Here is a 25,068-nt window from a genome sequence, read left to right as displayed (position 1 = left end):
GGGCAGGCAAGGGGCCGCGGCCGCACTGACGTAAGGGCAGCGGTCACTCAGCTGCAGCCGCCCGGCCGGACCCAGACCAACCGAAGGGAGGGGGGAGCCGCGCGCTGGGATTGGCTGGCCAAGCGCGAGCGCCCGCGCCGATTGGCTGGCGAGGTTTTAGAGGGAGTCCCGCTCTCCAATTAAAGGGCCCCGCCGCGCCGGGCTGCGAGCAGAGCTCGCCCTGGGCTAGCGATCCTGGCCATTCAGCCACCACTGTCCCCGCTGCGCGCCCTCGCGCCTCTGCCTGAGAAGCCAGGCACTGTTTGTCCACCCCAGAAGAGGATGGCAAAGGTGGCCATGGACCTCAACCCAGGAGTTCAGAAGGTGAGCTGCGATCTGTCTGTACTTACCCAGATTCTTTCTTTGCCCGTTTCCCTCTCCTCTGTGTTTGAGGCGGCTTACCTAGAAGTAAGGAGAAGGAAATTCATTAAATTCCGAGACTTAACAGAAAATAGGAAAGCTGGGAATACATGTTTGAGCTAACAGGCACACCCCCCAAATTTTACTCTTAAAGGCCGTCGTGTAAAGTTTTTGCCAAGGATCTTAGTTCTCTGATGATGCTAATTAAAATTTAAATAAGGTAAAACTTTTTCTGAAATGGTAATTCTCTGGTCTGTAGTGGGGGGAAGACCCTACCTTCCCCCTCCTGTGATTGAGGTGAAGGTTTGGGGAGGGGGTTATATTTACTCACAAGGAATCTCCCTTTTTGCTGTCATCCTAGCGTTTTGTGTTTTTCACACACACACACACACACACACACACACACACACACACACACACACACACACACACACACACACACACACACACACACACACACACACACACACACACACACACACACACACACACACACACACACACACACACACACACACACACACACAGTTTCTTTAGTTGGCGATATTGGCAGTGGCAGCAATTCCAGCACAGGGGAACTAATTTCTGTCCCCAGGGTCTGCACGTTTCCCTTTCAAGAAGGGCTGGCCGGGAGCCCAGAAGGTCACGGGTGAATTACTGCCTGAGGGGCCTGCAGCTGTGCCCTAGCTCCAACCACCGCCAGTTACGTACCTGCAGGCAGTTGGGAGGGGGCACAGGCCGGAGGCTTAGAGGACCTGTGAGCTGGAAGGAAGCCGAGCGTCACAGAGAGTTGCTCCCAGCAGGCAGCAGAGCCTAAGGAAAACCTTTGGCATCGAAACCCCAGCCCTGCCACCTTTTAGCTGCATCACAATGACCGAGTCCCTTTTCTGAGCCTCAGTTCCCTTGTTTCCTATGGGGGGATGATAGGTCCCACCTCCCTCACAGAAGCAGTAACAGCGATGGTACCCTGTAGGGTCATCTCCCAAAGAGAACTTGGTCTTACAGGGCAAATTCCTCTTTAGACATTTGCCATTACCAGAGGCGTGGGGGGGTGGGGGTGGAGGGGGGCGTGCAGGAGTAGAATGAGAAGGGGGAAAAAAAAAAACCTATGTCAGAATCAAGATGCAAGCCAGCCACTTAGAGGTGCAGGATTCACGCATCTGATTTCCAGCTACGCCACTGCATGGCTGGCCTGCCCCAGACTCGCATACAGAGAGTGCATGAGACCCTTCTGAATGTGTACACCAGGGCAGACTTCATCAGGGCATCTCTCTGGAATGTACCTGCCCCCATTGCGTTTGCCAGACTGTGTGCAGAACCAGTCACCTCTCCTCCTTTGGAATTCTCACCGCATGTTAGACCTTGGTAAGATACCCGGTAATTTCTACCACCAGTGAGCCAGGCACACACTGCTCTCACTTCTCTACCCACCTTTCTAAACTCCTGGAGGACAAACCTTTCTCTCTCATCTCTGTCCTGATGCAGCACGCCACGCACAGCAGGACTCAATCAACTACAAGTGAACGGGCTAAGACCGTGGTGTTCTCGGACAGTACAATTCGTGCATTACTGTTTTCTAACTTGTGGCGGCAACCGGGATATTTGTGTGTCTGAACTGCCTCCCCAAATTCAGCCAACGTAAAAGAGTTCAGAGCTAAAGGGGCAGCGTCTCACTGTCCACTGGAAAATCAGATGGTTCGGGGTGCTTTCACTACAAGCTAGTGGACGGTTAGTGGGTGAAGGGAAACAGGATACACGGAACACCCCTCCTCAGCACCAGCCCTGGCCACCGCTCGGAGGAAGGCTTGCTTTTACTTTCCTTTGCATGGGAGCATGTGATTATCTGGATTAGAGGTGGAACACAGCCTCCGACCTGTCACCCTCTAGTGCCAACTTCCTTGGCCTGCAAAGCGTTTATTTTCCATTTAGATCCAATTACAGGCTTAGCGGAAGAATGTGGTGGGTAGAGATGAAAGGGCGGGTATTTTTTACCCTTTGGGACTGTGACAGAGGAGGATGACCACTTGGTTGATTAACCCATGTCATCAACTCAGAAAGTCAAGAAAAGGGAAGGGAACGGGGGGAAAGCGCCACTTGCTTTTGTATAAGCTTGTGCTTCCTGAGCTGTACAGTGGTGATTAAACACTGGGTCACGTCAACAGCACGCTGCACAACTTTTATTGCATAATTTACTTTCAAAATCTGCAACAGTGGGGGTTTTCTGACATCTGGCTTCAGGAGGCATAATCACACTTAGGCATTCTGAAACAATTTCATAGCCCCTTAGAGCTTCAAGGGACCTGTTTACAAAATGAGAAATGATTTCAAATGGGCTACAAGCTGACTCCACTGCCCTGCCCCCAAAGGGATGGGCGCTGCAGGGAATCCCTAGCAGCTGGAAAGTCAGAAAAAAAGTCTTCAAGAGAGAGAACATAAAATCCCAAACCTGGAGTAGGCTTTGAGACCATCTATCCAATTCCGGGCAGACAGGGGGACTGGCCGTGGGTCACATCCATAGTTCGTGGCAGGGCGTAGAAATAGTTCCCTACGTCCTCTCATCTGTGCTGAGTCGAACGCTCCCGTTGGCGGCTCTTGAGTCATGATTTGTTTTTCAACTGGGAGAGAGGTTTCCTAGCATGGAGAGTTTCCCTGAGAATCAGGAACTAGCCACCATGCCCTGGTAACAAAAAGCCTGGAAGGCCAAATGCCATTTCTCTTGGTGGAATCAACCACCACTGTGGATGTGTTCTTCTCTTGTTTATTAAGCAGTTAGTATTCTTGTAACCAGATCTGGGTTCAAATCCCAGCTCCACCACTTACTAGCTGTGTGCTCTTGGGTAAGCTTCTGAGTCTGCGTCCTCATCTGAAAATTGGGAGACACTAAAAGCGTCTCCCTCCCAAGGGGCCCATGATCATGAAATGAGCTGATGCTTACAAAGAGCTCAGCACATGAGCGCAAATAGATGTAGCCATTGTTATTGTCAGTGGTGGTTGTGTATTTCAGTGGGTGTGTGATTGCTGAAAGGAGTCTTTTGGGGAATGAAGTACGTGCTCTTTTTTCTTCAGCTGACTGGCCCATCTGACGGGTAACTAATTTTCATTGGGCTGAGCGAAAGCCAGCTGCTCAGCTTTGATAACCTACAGCAATGACCGATGACCTTGTCTTCATCCTAGCCCAACAGATACAAAATCTGCTTACACAACAGAGGTCATCAGTCACTGAGCATTTCACTCTGGAGTGCTGGAATGGTAGGCCTGGAAGCAGACACAGAGCTCTTTTCACTTTATAGATTAGGAAACTGAGACCCATACAGGTCAAGTCCCTTCTCTGAGATTGCTAAGAAGGTGGGCCAGGGCCCATTAGGCTCTGTAAGAATACAGGCCCCTTGGCTGCCAAAGAGCCATTTGCAGGAGTTTGGAAAGGACTAGAACAAAAAGATCAGAGAGCACGTTCACTGCTGACTGTGAGTGTGCCAGTGGACCGGCTCCGGAGGGTTCTATTTCTCACCCCTCAGCACCATGTCAGAGGAGCATGAAAGACTGGTTCGTCCTAGTGCATTGCCAGGTTCAGCTGGGCGTCCCCCTCCACGCTTCTCCACGTCACGTCCCTCCTGGCTTTCCTGTCCTCCAGCTCTGCCCTCCCCTCCATAATTCAAGCCCTTCCTGCTTTCACCTCCAGTTCCTGCCGCGTGCAAAACTGCTGGCACACTGCCTGGGCCAGCCAATCCAACATCAACACGGCTCCTCGAGAATTGTCCTTGGCTTCCTCCATCTTAGAAATATATTAAGCTGTCACTTAAAGACTTTAATAGCCAAGCCATTGGATACATGCCCATAGGTGTATAAACAACTTGGCCCAAAGAGAGCCATATTAAAAAAAAGAAAGAGAAAGAAAGAGAAACAAAGAAAGAGAGAGAGAGAGAGAGAGAAAGAATGAGAGAGAGAAAGAAAGAAAGAGAGAGAAAGAAAAAGAGAGAGAGAAAGAAAGAAGGAAAGAAAGAAAGAAGGAAAGAAGGAAAGAAAGAAAGAAGGAAGGAAGGAAGGAAAGAAAGAAGGAAAGAAAGAAAGAAAGAAAAGAAAGAAAGAGAAAGAAAGAAAGAAATTATCCAAGTCCTTCTTAAAGATCTCCCCAAACAGATGCTGAAGCCACTGCTTGTAAGTTGCAGATGCTTGTCATGTGCAGACACGTCCGAATATATGGGGTTGCAGTTGACAGCTGACTTGCACCAATGCGTCCACCCCCTGAGGTGGTGGAAGGCAGGGAAAGGTACCTCGCAGGTCATCTCTCGGCTTTATTCTAAGCCATCTCAGCTCCAAGGCCTTCTCCCGGCCCAGGGCTTACCAACAATTCTACAGGCAGGACAGGGGAAAAATGACTCTGGTATTCCCCTCTGGATCCCGTGGTATCCCTTACGGATCTTCCCGTAGTTTGATCTTCTCTCCATGTTAACTGACTAAAGGTGACGAGGGAGAAAAAGAATGGGCTAGATTCAGCAAAGGCCTGGGGACCAGGAAGGAGGGACAGGTGCACAGACTCACATGGGCATCTTCCTTTCCCACCCCCGCTCCTGCTACTTCCGGTGAGGGTAAGTCAGGAGCAGAGAAGTCAGGGAATAGTTCCTCCTGTAACCCCCCCGCTAGGGTCAACTGGGCTCCACAAGAGGTATTCCATTTGACTGTGGCAAGGAGAATCTTTCCTTCCAACTTGCACATTCAAAATAGTGTCTGTATAATAAAGTGGAAATCTGTCCTGATAAGCACAGACCCTGGGAGTTCTTATCTCCCCAGTGTTTATCCGACACCATTTAAATATGTATCATAAGAAAAGTTTTCTGGCTGGGCCAGGGGTCGAGTCATTACAGTAACCGCAAGCACTTACCGGTGACTTTGGGTAGGTCACTTTCCCTAGGAAGTGGCCGACCTTGAATGAGAACTGGGCTTCGTTCCCCCTGCAGTCCGCTGACCTCTCCTGGATACCACACTGTCTCCCAAATAACACATGATTATGGGAAAACAGGGCTAAAACTCAGTTTCACTGAAAGCAGAATTGGGGAACAGCTTTTCGGGACCTCCAGAAAGAAGAGACAGCTGCTGCTCTCTAAGTGGCTTTGTTTGGAAGTATCCCCCTCTTCCCTTTCATTTGCTAATAGAAGAGGATTTGGCTGGCAGCTGCCGTGACCCCACCAGATGCAGGGCCACCAGCTACTTGTACAGGAGACCCTCAAGATCGAACCGTTTCCTTAACGCAACATTGGGGCTATCCTGAACCCATTGTGGGAGCTGAGCACATATCCATGGCACAGATCTGCAGATGCTCCAGAAATGCTGTCTAGATAGCTTTTCTAGAAAGAGTAAAACAAGAAGTCAGGTCTTCTATGTGGGCCAAGACTCTCTTAGTGGCAGAAACTTGTATTTCGTATCAAGCCTAAATATTTGATGTGGAAATCCAGTTGCTCACTGTCTGCTCTTTTATATGAGACGTGTTTACATGTTTTCTCAGAAAGGATGTGCTGGTCTTACTTTCATCATCTATTTGGGCTCTTGTCCCCTAAGGATCTGCAGGAAGACTCATCTGTTCTCTGTTAGGGTGGACAAGTTTGGGGAAGGGCACAAGAAAGGAAGGAAAGATGTCTTTTGAGTACACTCAGGATGCTTGACGTCTTCTCACATCCTATCTCTCTTCGCCTTTAGGACTACTGTGCAAAAATATTAATATCCTTTTTACACATGAGTAAATGAACGCTAAGGGTTTAAATGACTTGCCTAAGATCATATGATGACAAGTTAAGAACTCATACCCGGTCTTCTCTGATTCCAAAACTGAAGCTCTTTCCACTACAGGAGGAAACCAGAGGCTTTCATCAGAAGCCGAAATCTGGTGAAGGACTAGGATTATTACTACAGGCTTCACGCAGAGATCAAGGTCTTCCTACACATTGACAGTGTGATTCAGGAATGGCCCAGCATTTGCCAAAGGTTACCAGGCATCTGCGCCTCTCTGCTAGTTCTCGGCCACGGCCAGGTGTATACCATCACCCACGCCAAGGCAAAGCTACTTCCCAGATAGAGAAGAAGGACTTTCTAGATTTCTCCCTTCCTGGGTTTCTAGAAGTCTGAACAGTTTCTAGAACTGTCTAGAGAGAAAGCTGGTAGAGAGACAATCTAAAGAATCATACAATATTATCCAGAAATTACTGAAGAAGCAATGATACTTGACAAAAAAAAATCCTAGAGATCCAAGTTCCAGAGCTTCCAGGAAATTCTATCCTGGGGATAAGCTTGGCCTCTGGAATGTGTATCTCTACGTGCCTGGTCAGCCTGACTCACGGTCTACCCAATAACACGGGAATCAGGACCAAGCAAAACAGCCCAAGCCCCCCCAGGACATGCTTTAAAAGGAAATAAGATTGTCGAGGGAGAAGAAACCAAAGGCTGTATTTGGCAAGTCACTCTTCTGAAGGACAAAGTTAGTGCCACGGTCCAGCCCATGGCGGCTGTTTCAAATCCACATGATATGTGCATGGACTGATTTTTTTTTTCCTCCTCCTATTTTAAAACATGGGGTCCTTAAAATTAATCTTTGGAGAAAATGTGAAGGAATCCTTATATAAAAGAGCTGAGACAGATCTAGTGATCTGCTTGGTCAATCCCTTCATGTGGCAGACGGGACATGCGGGGAAAATGTCACATCCAAAATTTACATGGGACACAGCAGAGATGCACTGACTCACAGCATCTTTTAAGAATGAAGGAGAAAAGGGTATCTTCTCTCTTCCGTCACTTCCATGGCCATGGTACCCTGACTTCGTGTCACCCTCATACCTTCGAAGCTCAGAAGGTCAGGTGAACATTTTGGCTGTGAACGTAGCTTTGGCCACATGGTTCAGAGGCCATTTGGAGAAGTGGCTAAACATGCAGCCTTTGCAAGCGTGGAGATCTAGACGTGACACGTAGTTCTGACATTTCCTAGGTCTGCAACCAAGTTGCTTGTCCTCTCTGGACCTCTAGTTCCTCATTTGAGAAAGAGAATTAATAACAGTGCTATATTTAAGCAGGAGTCTAATGAGATAAAGCAGGTAAAGGGCCTGGATGCGTAGTACGTTCTGAAAATAATACTGCCTCCTGCTATTGGTATGCCCTCTCATCAGCCCAGTGCAGAAATCCCATAGGTAGTTAAGTGCTAGAACGTGGAAGACCAAGTTCAGCTCACTGACGTCACAGGTGGCTTCTAAGGTATCAGACTGCAGGAGCTTCTCTTTGTAGCTAAACTTAGACCTGGCCATAAATAGACTCTGGTCACATCGTCTGCAAAAATCATGACAATGGCAACAATTTGCCTTGGGAGTGTGGTTGCCACACTTGCAAAAAGCAGCCCTCCCCTTTGCTGAGACCACTCGTTGGCCCCAGCTGGGTGATCTGACCCAGGCACTTACCCTCGCCAAGGCCTCGGATGTCTTGCTTATAAGACAGGGTAACAGTCACCCATTTCTTCATTTAGCAGATATTTATTTAGTACCTATTATGGGCTGAGCACTCAGTACAGGGCAATGAATAAGAAAGTTTTGGTTCCTGCCATGTTAACTTGAGTCCAGTGCAATGTGTTTTACATGACGGTAAGAGAAGAACCAAATAATGGCAGTGTTCTTTCACTCTGTGTGTTCCTTGACCTCCCCCATCACACACACACACCCCTCTTCCTCCTCTTTTGCTGTCTACCCTCAGATTTCAGCACTGCACACATCTGAGCCACTCCCAACCTCAGTCATCTCTACAGTGTAACAGTGAAATAAGTACGACAATTCTGCCCCCAGCTGTTGCATTTTAAACAGGGCACTGAGTGAAGAGAAGTCTGAGGCAAGGGGGCTAGTGGCAGCTCTCACGTACCACTGGTAAGCAGCGGCCCCGTCAGCCCCCTCGCCACTGGCGGTAGACCGGTTGTCGGTGCTCAGCCCATGTTCTCAGGCAGCTCAACACCCCAGGCTCTCTCCTTCCTGGTGCTGGTGTCAGAGGCACCAAAGGGCAGGAGCATGGGGTGAGAGCTCTGAGCTGACTAATGCCCCATAAGAAACCTGCCTTAAGAAGGTAGCGTCTATTTGGGCTATATGACTAAGAGGCATTTCCACGTACTGATTCACGAGGCTGCCCACCAAGGTGACTGACCTGGCTAATCCTCTGACTGGAAGAGGTGGAGGGAACGTGGAGCCCAGCCCTGCCCTCATCCTGGAAGAGAGCCACCCACCTGCCGAGGCACACCTGTGCTCCCCACCCCAGCTTTGGCCCTGTGGCCACCAGTGTCCTTGTTAAGGGGGCTGGCTCTGATGGGGGGAGGGGTCAGCATTTGAGGCTTATTTTAGAGGAAGTCTGGGAGGGAGATTTTGTTTTTAATCTTGTTAGTAGATAGAGGAGAGGTTTTTAACCGGGGATCCGTGGATAGAATTGAGGGACGTAAATTAAGAAAACTGTTGCATCCTTGTATACCCAACCTCTAACTGAAATATAGCGTTTCCTTCCATTATAAATGAAGACAAAAGCCCTGGCCGTTCAGCATCCCCTATGCCTTTTTTTGTTTTGTTTCTGTGTATGACATTTAAGTTAGAAAATGATAACTGGAAATAGACCCCGTTCCCTTCATACCGATGGAAATCTGATGTTTTCATAATCCTGTTACAGCCAAGACAAATGCCGGGCATACCGCTCATGCTTGTCCTTATTCTGAAATAACAGTAATTAAATCCACGGCTGGTCTTGTTAATTAATTTAACAAAGGCCCGTATGTTACTAAATTACAGATTTGTTTTTATATATTGGTCTTATTTCAGTAATATTCATTTCCTTTGTAATCCTACATATTTTAATTTGTGCATTTAAAACATGGTTCTGAGAAGGGACACTTCCACATCAGACAGTCAAAAGGGCTCAAATAGATTAAGACTTCTGTCGACATAAAGCTTTAACAGTATTCTACACACATGTGTGCGCAAATATACACATGTATGCACATATAAACACACATGTACACACACAATCATAGTGGATTGAGATCTGAGGTCCTTAGAATGGACAAACTGGGTTCAAATCCCAGCTCTGCCACGTGTTTCCTATTTGGATAAATCACATTACCTCTAAGCCTCAGTTTCTTCATCTATAAAGTGGGCTTAAAAATTGTCATCACAACAATAATCTATTAAGTTCTTAACACAGTATTTGACAACTAATGAATGTGTGTTACACAAGAATTATCATCACTATTGAAACAGCCAATAAGAGTGAAATGGTAAAGAGAATGAAAACATTATTTTGATGACACTTATTACCCACCTCTGATTTGGCTGACTTTAAGAATTTATTCTGCGCAAACACGTATTCCATGTAATTATTATAAGCCAGGGACTGAGCTGGGAAGCGGAGAAGTAAAAAGGAAAGAAATCCCAGAGGCTGATGGTTTGAGAGACAGAACAGCCAGTCTGGCCATCAGAGAACCAAAGCAGTGCCAAAGGCCTTGATCAGAGGTACAATCGAGGGAGTGAGGGAGATCAGAAGAGGAAGTACTTAACCTCACCTGGGGAGGTCAGGGAACGCTTACCGAGGAGACGGCATCTGAGCTGCGTGTTGAAAGACAAGGATGAATGAGTAATGGGATCGGGTCACAGGCCAGTTTTATGCATTCCAAGTCTGAGACGCATATTCTCCATCTGATCTGATTTCTAATTTGGGGAATATCACCCATCTTGAACTACAGAGAAATACATTCCTACGTATCCATCCATCCATCAGGCATGTCTTGTAACTTTCTCGTATGAGAACTTGTTCCTCTCGCCTCTCAACCAAAACCCTTGGGGGTGATAGGATAGCAGAGCCTGCCAGCTGGCATGCTTGAGACTCCTAAGCTCAGCAAAGGAGTTCCAGCAAGCTCGCCCCCAGTCCGTTTGAATTTTTGCAGGAAGATGTAGATTTGTGTTGTGATCAAAGGAAAAAAAAGTTAACTGAGGGTATGCAACATATATGGAAAGAAAGGAACACACAGAGACACACACACACACACAGCACACTCTGCAAAATTCAGCACGCGGTCCTTGTGAGCAGAATGTGAAAACACAATTCAGAGGACTGTAGGATGGTGTGTCCACCCCAAGTTTTATTCACCTTCCAATCCTCAAGTCATTTAAATGGTAATTAGAGGAAAAGAAATCCTACAGAGGATTCCTTGTTAAACTGCGAGGAGGAAAATCAGCCTTTCGAAATACGGAGACTTGAGTAACGAGATCCAGACTCTTGCATCAAAACAATTCCTTTTGCTCCCTTCTTCAGATTTCTGACTTGGTCTGAGACTGTGGGTCTCTTCTTGCCATGTTTTTGAGCAGGTGATGCCTCAAAATGAAAACCATATGGTCTGGATATCAAAACGCCACTGGGATGAGTGTTGTCAGTTGATTTTTTTCAGTTGCTTGTGGTACGTTAAACAGAGGAGGGATAAAAATCCCAGATGATTCCCTGCCAGTTATCTGGAAAATGAAATTCTGGGGATCATCCCTGTGTTTGCAAGGATCTGACAAAGAGGTGAGGTTTGATGGAAAAGTGTTTCCTCGAGTCTGTCCTCATTCACAGCCAACAGGCCCAAACAGCCTGTGGAGAAAACACACCTTACACTAAGATTCACACTAATTAGAACGGCTCTTGTCACCACCCTGTACCTTTCCTTGGACCCAGCCCAGGGCTGAGACCATCACAAAGGAAATCATCATATCCTTATTTGAATAATTGTTATACTGTATATTTCAGCAATTAGAATTAATTTTTAAGAGGTAGAACGGGCCTTACAGGTTCCCTGGGTCAACTTCCTTGTTAACAAAGGAGAGAGATCCAGCAGGTTAGGTCATGTGCTCAAAGTCACAGAGGTAATTAGTAGTAGAGCTAGGATTAGAATTCAGGGTGTCTTAGCATCTCAGGTTCAGAAAGACTTAAAATCTATTTTGTCTGGGCTTCCCTGGTGGCACAGTGGTTGAGAATCCGCCTGCCGATGCAGGGGACGCGGGTTCGTGCCCCGGTCCGGGAAGATCCCACATGCCGCGGAGTGGCTGGGCCCGTGAGCCATGGCCACTGAGCCTGCGCGTCCAGAGCCTGTGCTCCGCAACAGGAGAGGCCACAACAGTGAGAGGCCCGTGTATTGCAAAAAACAACAACAACAAAAAAAACTATTTTGTCCAAGTAGCCTGTCCAAAACCTTAAATGGGAGATGAACCAGAGCGCCAGATGCTGTAAGAACCACTGGCAAGCACTGAAACTTCGTCAAGAGATCTGGTTTTTTGAACCCCTTTAATTATTAGACAGCTCTTTCTTATGTTGAGCTAAAATCTCTCTCTCTCTGCAACTTCCCACCACTCCCCATTGGTCCTCTCTGTTTTCTCAGTTCCTTAGTTCAAGGATGCAATGGCCACGTTTTTCTAACATTCTGGTTCTGGTTCACCGACCAAGTCCTACACATTGGTCAAGACTGAGGTCAGAGCATCTATTTCCTGGCTTACTTCCTACCCGCTGGGAAGCCTAGAATATGCTTTTAACGGAGTGACATGGCCCACAGACAGCCCCCACTTTTTGTTTTGGCATCAGTTTTGAGACGTGTGTCACCTCCTCCAGGTAGGTACTTCCATCCTCACCCAGTAGGGAAGGCCACTTCTGTGCCACCAAACTATCCTGTTCCTTGGAAGAGGGTTTTTTTTTTTTAAGTGGGAAGACATGTCAAGTGAAAGGAAACAGGAAATTTTAAATCACTAAGGGAAGAACTCCAAACCCATATCATAAACGCTCATGAAAAATCAACACTGTTCCACATGCACAGTACCTGATTGATCAAAAGTAAGGGGGGGGGTGGGTAATAGGAAATCAGAGGCAGCTATGAAGGAAAAGAAGAAAACCTTGGTAAATAGGGTAATATCTTTCTGAAAAGCTTTTAAAGATGATTTGCAACGTTGTCATAGCTTATTACTCTATGGAACGCTAGAACAGTAAGAAAGTAGTCTAAGTTTTATATCCTTATGACTCTTGAGTCTGGAGAGAATGCTTAGTAAATAAACATGAAAGCTGGCCATCAAAATTAACTCGATTTCATTAAAAGATACCACTAAGAATCGAAAGACAACCCAGAGAGAGAAAATATTCATAGTACATATATCTGACAAAGGACTGTAACCCAAAATAGATAAATAACCTCCATAAATCAATAGTTTTGAAAAAGCAATCCATTTTTCTTAATAGGTGAAGACTTCAACAGGCATGTCACAAAAAAAGATGTCTAAATGGCTAATAAGTCTAGGAAAAGGTGCTCAACCTCATGACTCATCAGAGAAATACAAATTAAAGGCACAATGAGATAGCATTATACACCCTACAGAATGATTGAAATTAAACAGTGACAAGAGCAAGTGTTGAGGGACTTCCCTGCTGGCGCAGTGGTTAAGAATCCGCCTGCCAGTGCAGGGGACACGGGTTCGAGCCCTGGTCCAGGAAGATCCCACATGCCACGGAGCACCTAAGCCCGTGCGCCACGACTACTGAGCCTGCGCGCCTAGAGCCCGTGCTCTGCAGCAAGAGAAGCCACCACAATGAGAAGCCCGTGCACTGCGATGAAGAGTAGCCCCCGCTCGCCACAACTAGAGAAGCCCCGTGCGCAGCAACAAAGACCCAACGCAGCCAAAGATAAATAAACAAAATAAATTTAAGAGCGAGTGTTATAAGGACGTGGAGCAGCTGAACTCACATACAGGGAGAACGTACGGGACACACCCACTTGGGAAAACTGTTCGGTGACCTCTAATAAGATTGAACATACACCTACCCTGTGACCCAGCAGGGTCTATATCCATGAGACAGGAGCACAGATGCCTACCAAAAAACCTGGACAAGAGTAGCTGGAGAAGTTTTATTCATAATAGCCAAACTCCAGAAATAATTCAAACTTTCATCAACAGGAGAATGAATAAATACATTATTTTACATCTACACAACAGAAAACTACTTAGTATTTAAAAAACTACTAATATATGCATCCACATGGGTAATCTTAAATAAGTTGGACAGAAGAACTCATACTCAAAAGACGACCTACCGTCTAATTCCATTTGTGTGAGATTCAAAAACAGGCACAACCCATCTACAGTGACGGAAGTCAGAATAGTGGTTAAGAAGAGGTTGTTACTGACTAGAAAGGGGCATGAGGGAACTTTCTGGAGCACAGGAAGTGTTCTTTATCTGGATGGTGGTCCCAGGGGATATACATATAAAGTACTCAAGTGAATACGTGGGATTTCTGAATTTTTACTGCATGTAAATTTTACCTTGAAGCACTGTTAGAAAATAATCAAGACAATATCTGACAAAGAACTGGAAAGGGCTGCACATTCAAGCAGAAGGATGTGGGCACAAAGAGGTTGAGGGCTGAGTTCTTGCTTCAGCCCCGGGGAGGTACCACTGTAACAGACAGCTTTGTTCCAGGGAGCTGCCACTAGGACACTTTAGAATCTCTCCAGTGACTTTAGTCTGGCATTAAAGTTTCTGCGTGATGGGGCCCTGTTCAGCCTTATCCATCACTACAACATTCTGCTTACCCAACCTGATCTGTCAATTTTTCCCTGAAAACACTTGTTCTTCCTCACTCGCATACTAAAAGGACTTCTTCTCCATGGGCCAAAGTCCCATCCGTTCCTTCCTCCATGAAGCCTGCAGTGCAGACAAAGTTCTCTCTCCCAGCATGGATTTTGCTCTCCTACTGAATGGACGTTTAGTTTCCCAAATGGTCCTGGAACACGTGTTATCACTGTCCCACCCGCCTAACTCCTGTCCCGTAACATCTTTTTTGTCCCTACATCCTCCATTAGTAAGCTCCTTGAGGGCAGGGATTGTGCCTTAATTCTCCTTTGTGTCACCTCGGAAAGGCTGGCATACAGTAAGGGCTCAGTAATATTATGGACAGAAAAGGAAATGGGATGGAATCAGGATACAGGAGAGAGAAGGAAAGGTATCAAAAGAAGTGAGAGCAGGTTGGTTCTCCTTCCTGACAGAGACAAGGAATCCTGAGAGGATAGAAAGGGGGAGAGAGAAGATGGGGTCGGAGGACACAGACAGACATGGAATAGACTAGGTGAGACTATTAACCTCTTCCACAGCCCCATACACGTTGCTTAATCTAAAACCTTCTTGAGGGGGATGGGGAAGACACCGTTCCAAAGCAGACTCGGAACTTTTGAAGTCTGGTCCCAAGTTTTATTATCCTCCTTCAGACTCATCTATAAAAGGATGGACTTTAAGATGGCAGATGAGCCAAGCTTTCATTTGTTTCCTTCCTTCAGACAACAAACTGAAACCTTCGTCTGAACCTTGAGGCCCCCTGTTTCTGGCTGGAAGTCTCTTGAGACCAAACTCCAGTGATTTCTCTGATCTGGGGAGGAAGTTGGCTGGGACCTCTCAACAACGCCAGCCGCATCTCAGAAGGGTTGGCCCTTCTGAGAGATAAGATCCAGAGGGACGACTGAAAACTGGCTGAAATTTAGTCCAAACCACTCATAGCTCAGGCCGATATCTACTTTAAGTTTCTAGTCCTTAATGAGTATTTATACCAAAATAGAGCCAGTGGAAAAGTTCCATCTGTGTGGATTTTAAGAGTTTTGCCTTCCCTCAGCCACGTTAACAAACTCAGGAAAGTGGCAGGATTCCTGCCAAGCACATGCTCTTTGAAGTGCAAGAAATTCTGAGAAGGGCCCTGGACCCATCATATTTCTTCTCATCCTGAAGGCTCAGAGTCGGCATTCCCTTCTTTAAAAATGCTTAGTATCAACACCTCTCGGTACTTTACAGCTTCAGCCCAGCCTTTGACACTGTGCTGACCGTGAGCGCTTTTTTGAAAGAGTAGATAAGCCTATTCAAAGCTCCGCTGGGCGAAATTGCTTTGCTGGTTGCTATTTCTTCCCATCTTTTGAAAATCTGAATGGTCTAGTTAATCACTTTAATTCTCCTCTTTACTCTGCGAGTGGAAAAATGGCCCCACATTTTCTCCTCACTTTTATTAGTCATTCCATACTCCTCGGGACCAAATCACCAGAAACTTGAACCAGTCCTGCTCTTGGTATGCGGGGCAAAAACAGAAGCCTTGCCCTTGCGCTTGGCATATTAACTGCACTTATCAAGCACAGGCTACGTGCCAGGCATCGTGCTACATAGTTTCTTCCTAATCTTTACGCAAGTCCTATTTTACAGATGAGTAAACTAAGGTTCAGAGGGATGAGGTAAATTGCCACAGTGACATAGCTAATGTGATGAACATGAATTAAATGTTCAGGTCCCCGTCTTCCCTCTAAACCATTTCTCATCTATACCGAACATGTTTACAGGGTTCCAGGACTATGGGCCATGAACCTGTTGGTCACAGATGAATTGAGTTGGTACCCAGACATGCATTAACAATGCTGAATCACAGTAGTCAGAATTTGTCTCCCTTTTCAGTTCTTTCATCCTTTGGATTATATCCAGGAGGAAGTCTGCACCTGGTGCTAAAATGGCTTTAACACCTGGATCACCTGCCCAGTGTCACTTTGAACAGATGGAGAGTGGTCCTCAGGTTCAGAGCTTTAAAATGGCAAGAGTATTAGCTAGAATTGAATGTTGTTGTTTCATATTTATTGTATTTTTTATGGCTACCTCCTATTCTTTCAAAACAAACAACTTTTTATTGAAGCATAGTTGATTTGTAATGTATTAGTTTCAGGTGTACAGCAAAGTGATTCAGTTATACACACACACACACGTGTGTGTGTAGATATATATTCTTTTTCAGATTCTTTTCTATTATAGGTTATTATAAGATATTGAATATAGTTTTCAGTGCTATACAGTATACCCTTGTTGTTTACCTCTTTTATATACGATAGTATATATCTGTTAATCCCAAACTCCTAATTTATCCCTCCCCCCCGCCCTTCCCCTTTGGTAACCATAAATTTGTTTTCTATGTCTGTGGCTTAATTCCTATTTTTATACAGTTTAGGGATAAAGGTTTTTTTTAGGAAATAGGTTTTTTAAAAGTGATGAAGAAAAATTATAAATAAACAATCACACAGATGGTATACTGAGGATAGGATTTAGGAAGAAGGAAATAGGGCTTCATAAACACCTAGTACTTCATAATACCTGATCTCTGCAGCACTTTCCAATTTTCAGTATCTCTTATATAAATTACCACACTGGATTCTCACAACAACCCCATGAAGCTGGTAGGATTTATCCGTTTTAAAGATGATGCATTGAAAAACTTGAGGTTCAGAAAGCAGGAACTGCTCACCGTGGTCACACAGGCAGTGAAGAAAGCAGCCGGAGTTCAGGTTCAACTCCAGCATGTACGATGCTGCGCCAGCACTCCGCCGGCGCATCACGTCAAGGGCAAGAGCAGATGAAGGGCTGTTGCGAAGCAACGGGCCAAGGCCAGAAATGCCAAGGAAAGTCTGCAGAACTTGATGACTCTCCCGATTGGCCTGAGTTTTCACAAGTTCCCCGTGCTTGTATATATTCTATTTCATGGACAAGCCTGCGTTTGCTCCATTCTGGGTTTCTCTAGAGAAGTCTGACTCTCCTTCTAGTGAGTCCCCTTCCAGAAGGTTCAGAAACTGGTCCTCCCATCCGGGCAACATCTCCTACCTTCTGGGGCCCACTACAGAAGGGGTGACACAAACTAGAAATGGGCCCCTCAAGGAGGAAAAGCCAGCCTCCGCCCGGTAAGAAGAGCATTTCTTCCAGCAGTTGACTAAGGTTCAGACCGCAGGTCCAGGTGACTGGATGAGCAGGGATTCCATAAACGTGGGAGAACCAGTGGGTTTGGGTGGCAAAGGAGGTGAGTTGGCAGTTCCATCAGTCTATCCACAGAGAGTTTGCAGGAGCTGAACACACTCCTGGAAATGATGCCAAGAGCCAGAGGGAAGAGTTGAAGCCGTTTGAGCAGATTGATGCATAAGAGAGAAGCATCCTGAGAACCAAGGGGAGACCAGAGCCAGTGCTGGAACCTTGGAGGAGGGAGGGGAGCAAGTGAGGGGGGCGGAGAAGGGCTGCCCAGGTGTGTTGGGTGACCAGGGAAGGCTAGAATTCTGGAAACCACAGGAAACCAGGGTGGACCTTCTTCCAACTTGTCCTGCAGACAGCCGCCTCAAATGGAAGAGCTCTATCATGTGTTAGCTCTTACGGCACCAAGAAGCATTGCTCGAAGGCAAAACTGAAAGCGTTACCAAGGAAGCTATTGAAACCCATGTTTATTGAGGAGCTGCTACGTGCAAGGCACTGCCAAAGGCACTGGTGATAGAGAAATGAACTAGACACACAGGGACCCTGCCCCCATAGAACTTACGGCCCAGCAGGAAAGAATGACATTAAAGAGTTATATCCATGATTAAATAATTACAATCATGATGGGTACCACAAAGGAGTACAAGATACAGCCTTTTCTAAGACCCTGTGATAGGGGTAGCTAAAGGACGAACAGGAGTGTGTTAGGTGAAGGGAGAGAGATGAGGAAGATGGTCCAAGCAGAGGGAACTGCATATGGGCTGGCTTAGAGGTATAGAGGAATTTGGCATCTTTTCTAGGGCATATGGTTAAATGAATAATTCTAAATTTACTCCAGAGATAATTTTCTGGAAAGGAACTTAGCTTCAGTATCTCTGATTTTACATATTCATTGTGTTCCATGACCTTCAAAGGTGGGACCTTGAAAAGTGGCAAAGTGAATGACCATCTGCTAATTTTTGCTTCATAAAAGTGAAAAACTTGGCCTAAACCCTCTCTAAGGTGTTTCCCTTTCTAAGAATCAGTGCTTTTCTTGTGTCAGGTTTTTATAAACGCTGAATTCAACTCTATAGAGTATGGACAACTAGTGCTTTATGTAGGGGGAAAATCAAGGAAAGGATGAAATATTTGAAAGTGTATTTAATGTTAGTTTTAATAGCAATAAAGAGAGAAGAGAGAAGTCATTTATAAGAAGGATACTTGATTTAAACCAAGAAAATGTCTCATGAAAAACACAAGTGCTTTCTTTCCATCAAGGCACCAGTGTTGGCTGAAGGAAACGTGCGTCTCAATGCTTCCCTTGTCCTATACGTTAACCGTGAGACTCCCAGCAGGAATCATTTATATAAGCAAAGCCTTCAGACATTTAATAACAGTGTTGTACAGTTACACGCACATTTCCTTTTAAGATTTTAAGATTCAGATAGGCAAGATAAAAAATCCTCCAACTTGGTTTGCTAAGTGCCCGCCCCCGTTTCCAAAATTAACCCCAATAACAGTGTGTTATCCTTGGAAAGCTCAGTGATGCTGCAAGTTCAGAATTCAGATGCACACACCCCAAATTACATCCTTACAGGAAGCCGTTCTTGAGACATCAGGCCTCTAGAATCAGGAGAGTCGTAGGAAAACTGGAGAGACATAATGAGTAAATATTGCCAGCCTCAAGCTCACAGTTTTACACTTGAGGAAGAGTCTACTAGGGGTCCAAACCTAAGAACCACGCAGCCAGTGAGGTTTTCACTTCCGAGGGTAACCTGGGGGCACCAAGCTTGCTCTCGTTTGGGAAAGGGGCGGGGGGGGGCGGTAAAGACTCCCTGCAAGGACTTTATTTTCTTTTATCTCAACTCCCCCGAGCTACTTCGTAAACCTGTAAATAAGATTCCCAGGAGGACCGGATAACTTCTGGCTCTGAGCAAGGGGCTTTACTTCCATCTCCCCCAAAGCTGGCAGGGCCTATCTAAGAAAGAAAAAAGACAACTCCAAGGAAAAAAAAAGATCGTGTCGGAGCCTCTGGAAACACTTAAGTTAGGCAAGAAATGCCAGGTCAGCTCCTGCCCTGTGGAAATCCCTTTCACAGCTGAAGAAACAGTGCGCATGCTCTGGGAAGCTGAGTGTCTCAAAAGGTCCATAAAAAGTCTGGGGGGTTGGGCGGGGCGCGAGGCAGGAGGACCTCTCCTCACATTGACTAAGTAAGCAGCCAGAGACGTGTTCAGATCATGGGCGGGCTTTTCTAGAAACGAGCGATTCTCAAAAAACGGGAGAGAAGGGTTTTGCCCCCTGGGCTGGTTTGATCTGTCTGTGCTTGGCGATGCGCTATGCACGGTACCCCGGGCAGCGTCTGCAGTTGGTTGAAAGGGAGCTAGAGTCAAAGGGAAATAAGAGTTCAGTCCTAAAAATCCTATCACCTGAGTCCAGCAGGGTCCCTCACACAGAGGATTTGTGGCCCCGCTTTGGATACAACCACACGTAAACATCAGCTATCAGCGAGAAGCTGGCAGCCCAAGAGGCTGGGTTGCTTTCCGCCCTGCCAATAGAATGTTAAACAAAGGAGTCAGAGTCCTGGGCCGGGGCTGACAACTCCCTAGATTTTCCATAGCTCTCACACAGATCCAGCCCCCAGCCGTCAGCGACTGAATTTAGGATATGGGACTTTTTTGCCCCCCTCAGTACTGCTCTCTTTCGAAGCGACCCCAGCCCCATCACCTGTGAAAGGAAATAAAAGATCCTCTGCGAATATTTCAAGGCTGCTCCCTTGCAAGGGCTCTGGCGGTGCCAGCCCTGCCACTTCAATTGGTTCACAGAATTGCTACAGCAATTCAGTCCAAACAGCCTTCCTGTCAGGCCTTTCCATGAGCTGCCAACCCTTGAAAAATGTCCTGATTTGAGTCTTGGTCGCCTCTTGGATTATTTTTTGATGAAAGTGCTAAAAACACAGAAGAGTCAAGTTATCGAAAAGGCAGACAGAAAGAAGGCAAAGAAAAAAGGGCTAGATAATCCCCTATCGCGGCTGCCTGAGCATTCGGTGTCCGCACCGTCCTGCCAAGTGATGATGTGGTACGAGGCAGACATCACTAACAGACTGAGCCAAGCAGGCCAGATAGCTGAGGCGATCACGGCGGCAATCATTCGCTTTTCATCGGGGGGAACCTTCCAGGAGGCAGCCGGTTGAGCGTGGGGTCAGCTCTGGGGGTGCAGTGCGGTTTGAGAACCAGCCACCCCAAAGGCAAGGGGTCTGGGCATTCGTGCCTTTCTGGAACCAGCCTCAAATCAGTGAGGCTTGTCTGACAAGGGTTCGGGGAGGGGAGGCTGAAGCAGGGTCTTACACAGAGGAGGCTTTCATTTTATATCTCCCTGTCCACATATGGATTTGTTTTCCTACTTGGTTTTCATAGCCAGATTAACCCTTTTTGTTCACACATGATGCGAACTGTGGGGATCTCCGATCATTTCCTCCCCCGGAGGGGAACAGAACCAAATAAGTGATTACAACTATCAGAAATATTCTGTAAATGGTCGTATATGGTGGTCAGGAACTTAAGGGGGGAGGGGGGAGGGGACCTAGTCTAGGAAAATCAAGGAAGCAAGAAGAGGAACTGGATGGTGGTTTCTAGGACTTTCCTGGGACATGCTCATCGGGGAGCCTGAGTAGATGATTGGGACCCACTTCAGGGACAGCTGATGTGGGAGATACAGAAGCAGCAGGCTTCTCGCCCCACAAAGGGTCTGGGCCCACCATGCTTCCTGTTTACCCTTCACGTGCTCTAGAGCATCCGTGAATTCAATGCTCCTTCCTGGCCACCCTGATTTTAACTTAATTGTACCTGTTAAACATGGATGTATTGAGAGAAAGGGGACAGTTCCTGGGGACATATCCAGAGAAAACTCTAATTCAAAAAATTAATGCAGCCCAATGTTTATAACAGCACTATTTACAATAGCCGAGACACGGAAGCAACCTAGGTGTCCACCGACAGAAGAATGTATAAAGAAGACGTGGTACATATATACAATGGAATACTACTCAGCCATAAAAAAGAATGAAATAATGCCATGTGCGGCAACATGAATGGACTTAGAGATTATCATATGAAATGAAGCAAGTCCAAAAGAGAAAGACAAATCATATGATATCACTTACGTGTAGAATCTAAAAAAGAATGATGCAAATGAACTTATTTACAAAACAGAAATAGAGTCACAGGTATAGAAAACAAACTTGGGATTACCAAAGGGGAAGGGGGTGGGGGGGATAAATTAGGAGTTTGGGATTAGCAGGTACAAACTACTGTATATAAAGTAGATAAACAACAAGGTCCTACTGTATAGCACGGGGAACTCTATTCAACTTAAAAAAAAAAAAAGGACAGCAAAGGAGAACATGGTATATCTTACCCCAAACCCAAATTCTCCTAGAGCTGAACCTGTACAAAGTATCTTGATGGACAAAACAAAACCCAGATGAAACATCATTTCTCACAGGAGTGAAAAGTGAAAAGTACTCTTGTTGGGCATTTGTTAACAACTTTCTTTGGGACACCAGACACTCCTAACACCCTGAGCTAAATCCATCAGACTAACTCTTCCAACCACAGCCAGTCCATGGGATAAATTTCAACACACACATGTAATAGGAAAAATAATTGAGTCTTTACCCTAAAATACTAGCAACTCAGCCACTTCTGCAATCAGTTCGTCACCCACCCAATGTTTTCCTTTTCTGTCACTTTAAACAGGATTGGTCTTTAAAACCAGAAAGAAAAAAGAAAAAGTTTTCCATGCACAGAATTCTAAGCACTAGATCAGTAGGGCTCATCTGAATTTGTTTAGTCTATGCATTTTTATCCTCATTGCACAACTTAGGAAAAGAGAGTCTCTTTTCCTAATTGGAGAGATTTCTTCACATCCGTGCTTGTCCAGACAGAGGAAGAGAAGTTCCCAAGCAGCAAACGTGGGGAGAAACAGTAGATTTGGACACACACACACACACACACACACTCTGCCCCCAGATATGACCTCTAATGTAGACGAGGATGTTGCTTCTGCTTCTGGGACTCACTGTGGTTTTAGGGGGCACTTTATCCAAACCTGTCTCCGTGGTGACTTACACGTCATCCTAGAGAGCGTGGGTCAGACGGCGCAGGATGGAAATTTGGAAAAGGGGAGAGACTGCCAGCATTCGGTTGTGCACACTCTTGTCTGTGGCTACCATGTTCTGAGCCAGTCCTCTTAAGGCGGAGGGAATAAAAGACAGAACCCGCCAGGGTCTGGGCTACACATCCCAGTCTTTCCTCTCTTATTTGGGGAAACAGGGTTCTCTTGGCCAAGACCTGAAGCCATGGCCAGGTTGCGCTCCTCCATCTGGCACGACCCCTCAGCCCCTGCTTTGGCCCCGGGTGGGCAGGGGGAGGACCACCCCTGACCTCAAGCCTGGTAGAGGGTCTCAGGATCCGTGAGAGCCCCCGAGGGGCTTCAGGCAGCCAGTGAAATTTAAAGGAAGAGGAAGGGTGTGGTTTCCTTTCTGCGTGGCTGTTAAGAAAGTTACTGCATTTGGCAAGGAAGCCTGGGAGGCAGGCCTGTGCCAGGGCAGATGGGACCAAAATGAAAGGACAACAATAAAATTCAGGCGGCCTGTAAAAACTCACATTGGAGGGGGTGGTGGTCTGCGAGTGGAGTCTGGGAGGGGGAGACATTAAGCTAAGGATCTGAGAGCCTTCAAGTCCACGCTGGACAGCTGAGGGCCCAGTGGTGAGGCCTGGATGTTCCCAAACTTGTCTTCACTTTAAAATCCCCTGGGGAACTTCCAAAAGCGCCTACAGCCCGTGGTCCATCCCCAGAGATTGCAGCTAAACTGCTCTGGGATTCAGCCTAGGCTTGGGAAGTGCGAAAAGATCCCCAGGTGATTCTAATGGGCAGACGAGTCTGGGAACCACTGATGGAGTCTCTGGCTACTCAAAGTGTGGTCCCCAGACCAGCAGCATTGGCTTCTTCTGGGAGGTCAGGAGTACTACGGAATATCAGGCTCCCCCCGGACTTGCTAGACTAGAATCTGCACACTAGCCAGATGCCAGGTGATCTGTATGCTAATCAGAGTGTCTGATTCACTTGAGAAGCGCTGCTTCACACACACACACACACACACACACACACACACACACACACACACACACACACACACACACACACACACACTAGGTCAGATCCTTCTCCTTCCTGGCGTGGATTGCATTTGTAATTGTATATCTATGTGAGTTATTACAGAAGTCAGTGTACGGGCCCCAAAATATCTAGAAAAGGTTTCTTAACATTGCCTATAGTGCATGGGTTAAATTAAAATGTAAACTTCAGAGTTTCAGTGAGTGCCAGCTCCCTGGCCTGGTCCTATGCATTCGTGACCAGCAGTCATTTCAGGCCTCCAGTGCAGGGCAGATAAACTAGGTGAAGCCAGGGCCTGGCTTTCTCTCCCATAGGCACTGCCCGTGGTTCTGATTCTCCTTCTCCTCTGGCTGCCACCTCTCCCACTGAAGCCTGTCTGTTGCCTTGAACATCTGCACTTTATTTAGCAGAACAGGGTTAATTGGTAGAAATCCTGGAACCAAGGTGAGCATGACCTTGTCCTACTGCCCTTGCCCCTAACCCTTCCAGGACCTCCCATCCCTCCAGAAGCACTGCCCATCCCCTTGGACCCAAGTGGCCCGAGGCCCGAGTCAAGGCTAGGCTCGTGGGAGGCTGTCTGGGGTCTGGAGACGCCCAGCGTGGTAATAAGTCACAGGACCTAGATTCCAAAGGCATGACTGTGAATCATGGCCTGAGCATTGTACCCACCCTATCAGTTCTGTGAGCTTGTTTACCTCCTGAGGCAAATGCAAGATACTGACATCCTAGGGTTGTTGTGAAAACCAAGTGAGATAAGGGATGTGAATACACTCTGTAAACTCTGAAGTGCTGTACCTGTGGTGGAAGGTGCCACAGCACAGGAGATGAGAGCATAGCAAGGAAGTAACACCTGCATGGTTTCACTTCCTGGCTCCATCACTTACTGGCTATTGGATCTCGAAGCGGAGGCATAACCTCGCTGGGCCTGTTTCCTCGCCTGAAAATGAGGTTACTAAGAGTGCCTCTCTGATGGGTTCATCAAGAAGCTTAAATTAAATATTATGAAAATGCTTGGTGTACGCCCCGCACATAAGATGTACTCAATCAATGTTAGCTACAATCATGACCCTTAGGAAAGACAAAACAGTTTTGCTTAAAGTTATAATACAAATAAGGACAGACTAAGGAGCCCGCCCTTCCCCAGAGGGGCTCCAGTCCAGGCCATTCTGAAGAGGCAAGGTGCTTCTCCTCCCTCAGACTCACGGGCCTACGTCACCTGCTGACTGGGAATAATGACTATACCTCACAGGGGTGCCATCACTGTTAAGGAAGAGGTCTCTACACCTTCTCTCCTGGGACCCCGGGGGAAAAGGGACGTTTTTAAGTAACAAAGCACATTGACCAGTAACACAGGTATGCTTATAGAGTTTACCTGTAAAAGACAAGTCAGAATACTTGGCTTGGAAGAGAATTTAGTGTCAGTTCAGAACGCCCCAGCTCAAAAAGCAAACCCATGGGTAGTCAGGAGGGCATGTGATGGTGTTAAGATACAGTTTTCAAGAGGTAAAAGCATGATTCTTGTGCAACTATAAAATGAAACTTGGCAAAGATTATATTCAACTCATTATATAAGGAAGGAACTAGTAAGCTATTTAGAGCAGTTCAAACAGCATTTGAAGAGTTAGGGGTTCCTAGGCAATCTAATGTTAGGACAAGATTGATAGGTTAGGTATATAACTAGTTAATGTCCCACAGGAC

At 46.5% G+C, this 25,068-nt stretch overlaps 1 protein-coding gene across 1 annotated transcript in view; it reads left to right on the top strand.

Moving 5' to 3' along the window:
* The first annotated feature begins 224 nt into the window (after positions 1-224).
* LMCD1 (LIM and cysteine rich domains 1) overlaps positions 225-25,068 on the top strand; it is a 57,903-nt gene continuing 33,059 nt past the window's right edge. Inside the window, exon 1 of the mRNA XM_030840928.2 lies at positions 225-363. Coding sequence (XP_030696788.1) covers positions 322-363 — 42 coding nt within the window. The 5' untranslated portion in view covers positions 225-321. The remainder of the gene's footprint in view (positions 364-25,068) is intronic.

The sequence above is a fragment of the Globicephala melas genome, chromosome 11 (assembly GCF_963455315.2).
Source record: "Globicephala melas chromosome 11, mGloMel1.2, whole genome shotgun sequence".
Classification (NCBI taxonomy): Eukaryota; Metazoa; Chordata; class Mammalia; order Artiodactyla; family Delphinidae; genus Globicephala; species Globicephala melas.
Note: the sequence above shows the minus strand (reverse complement) of the source record. Positions and strands in the feature narration are given on the sequence as shown.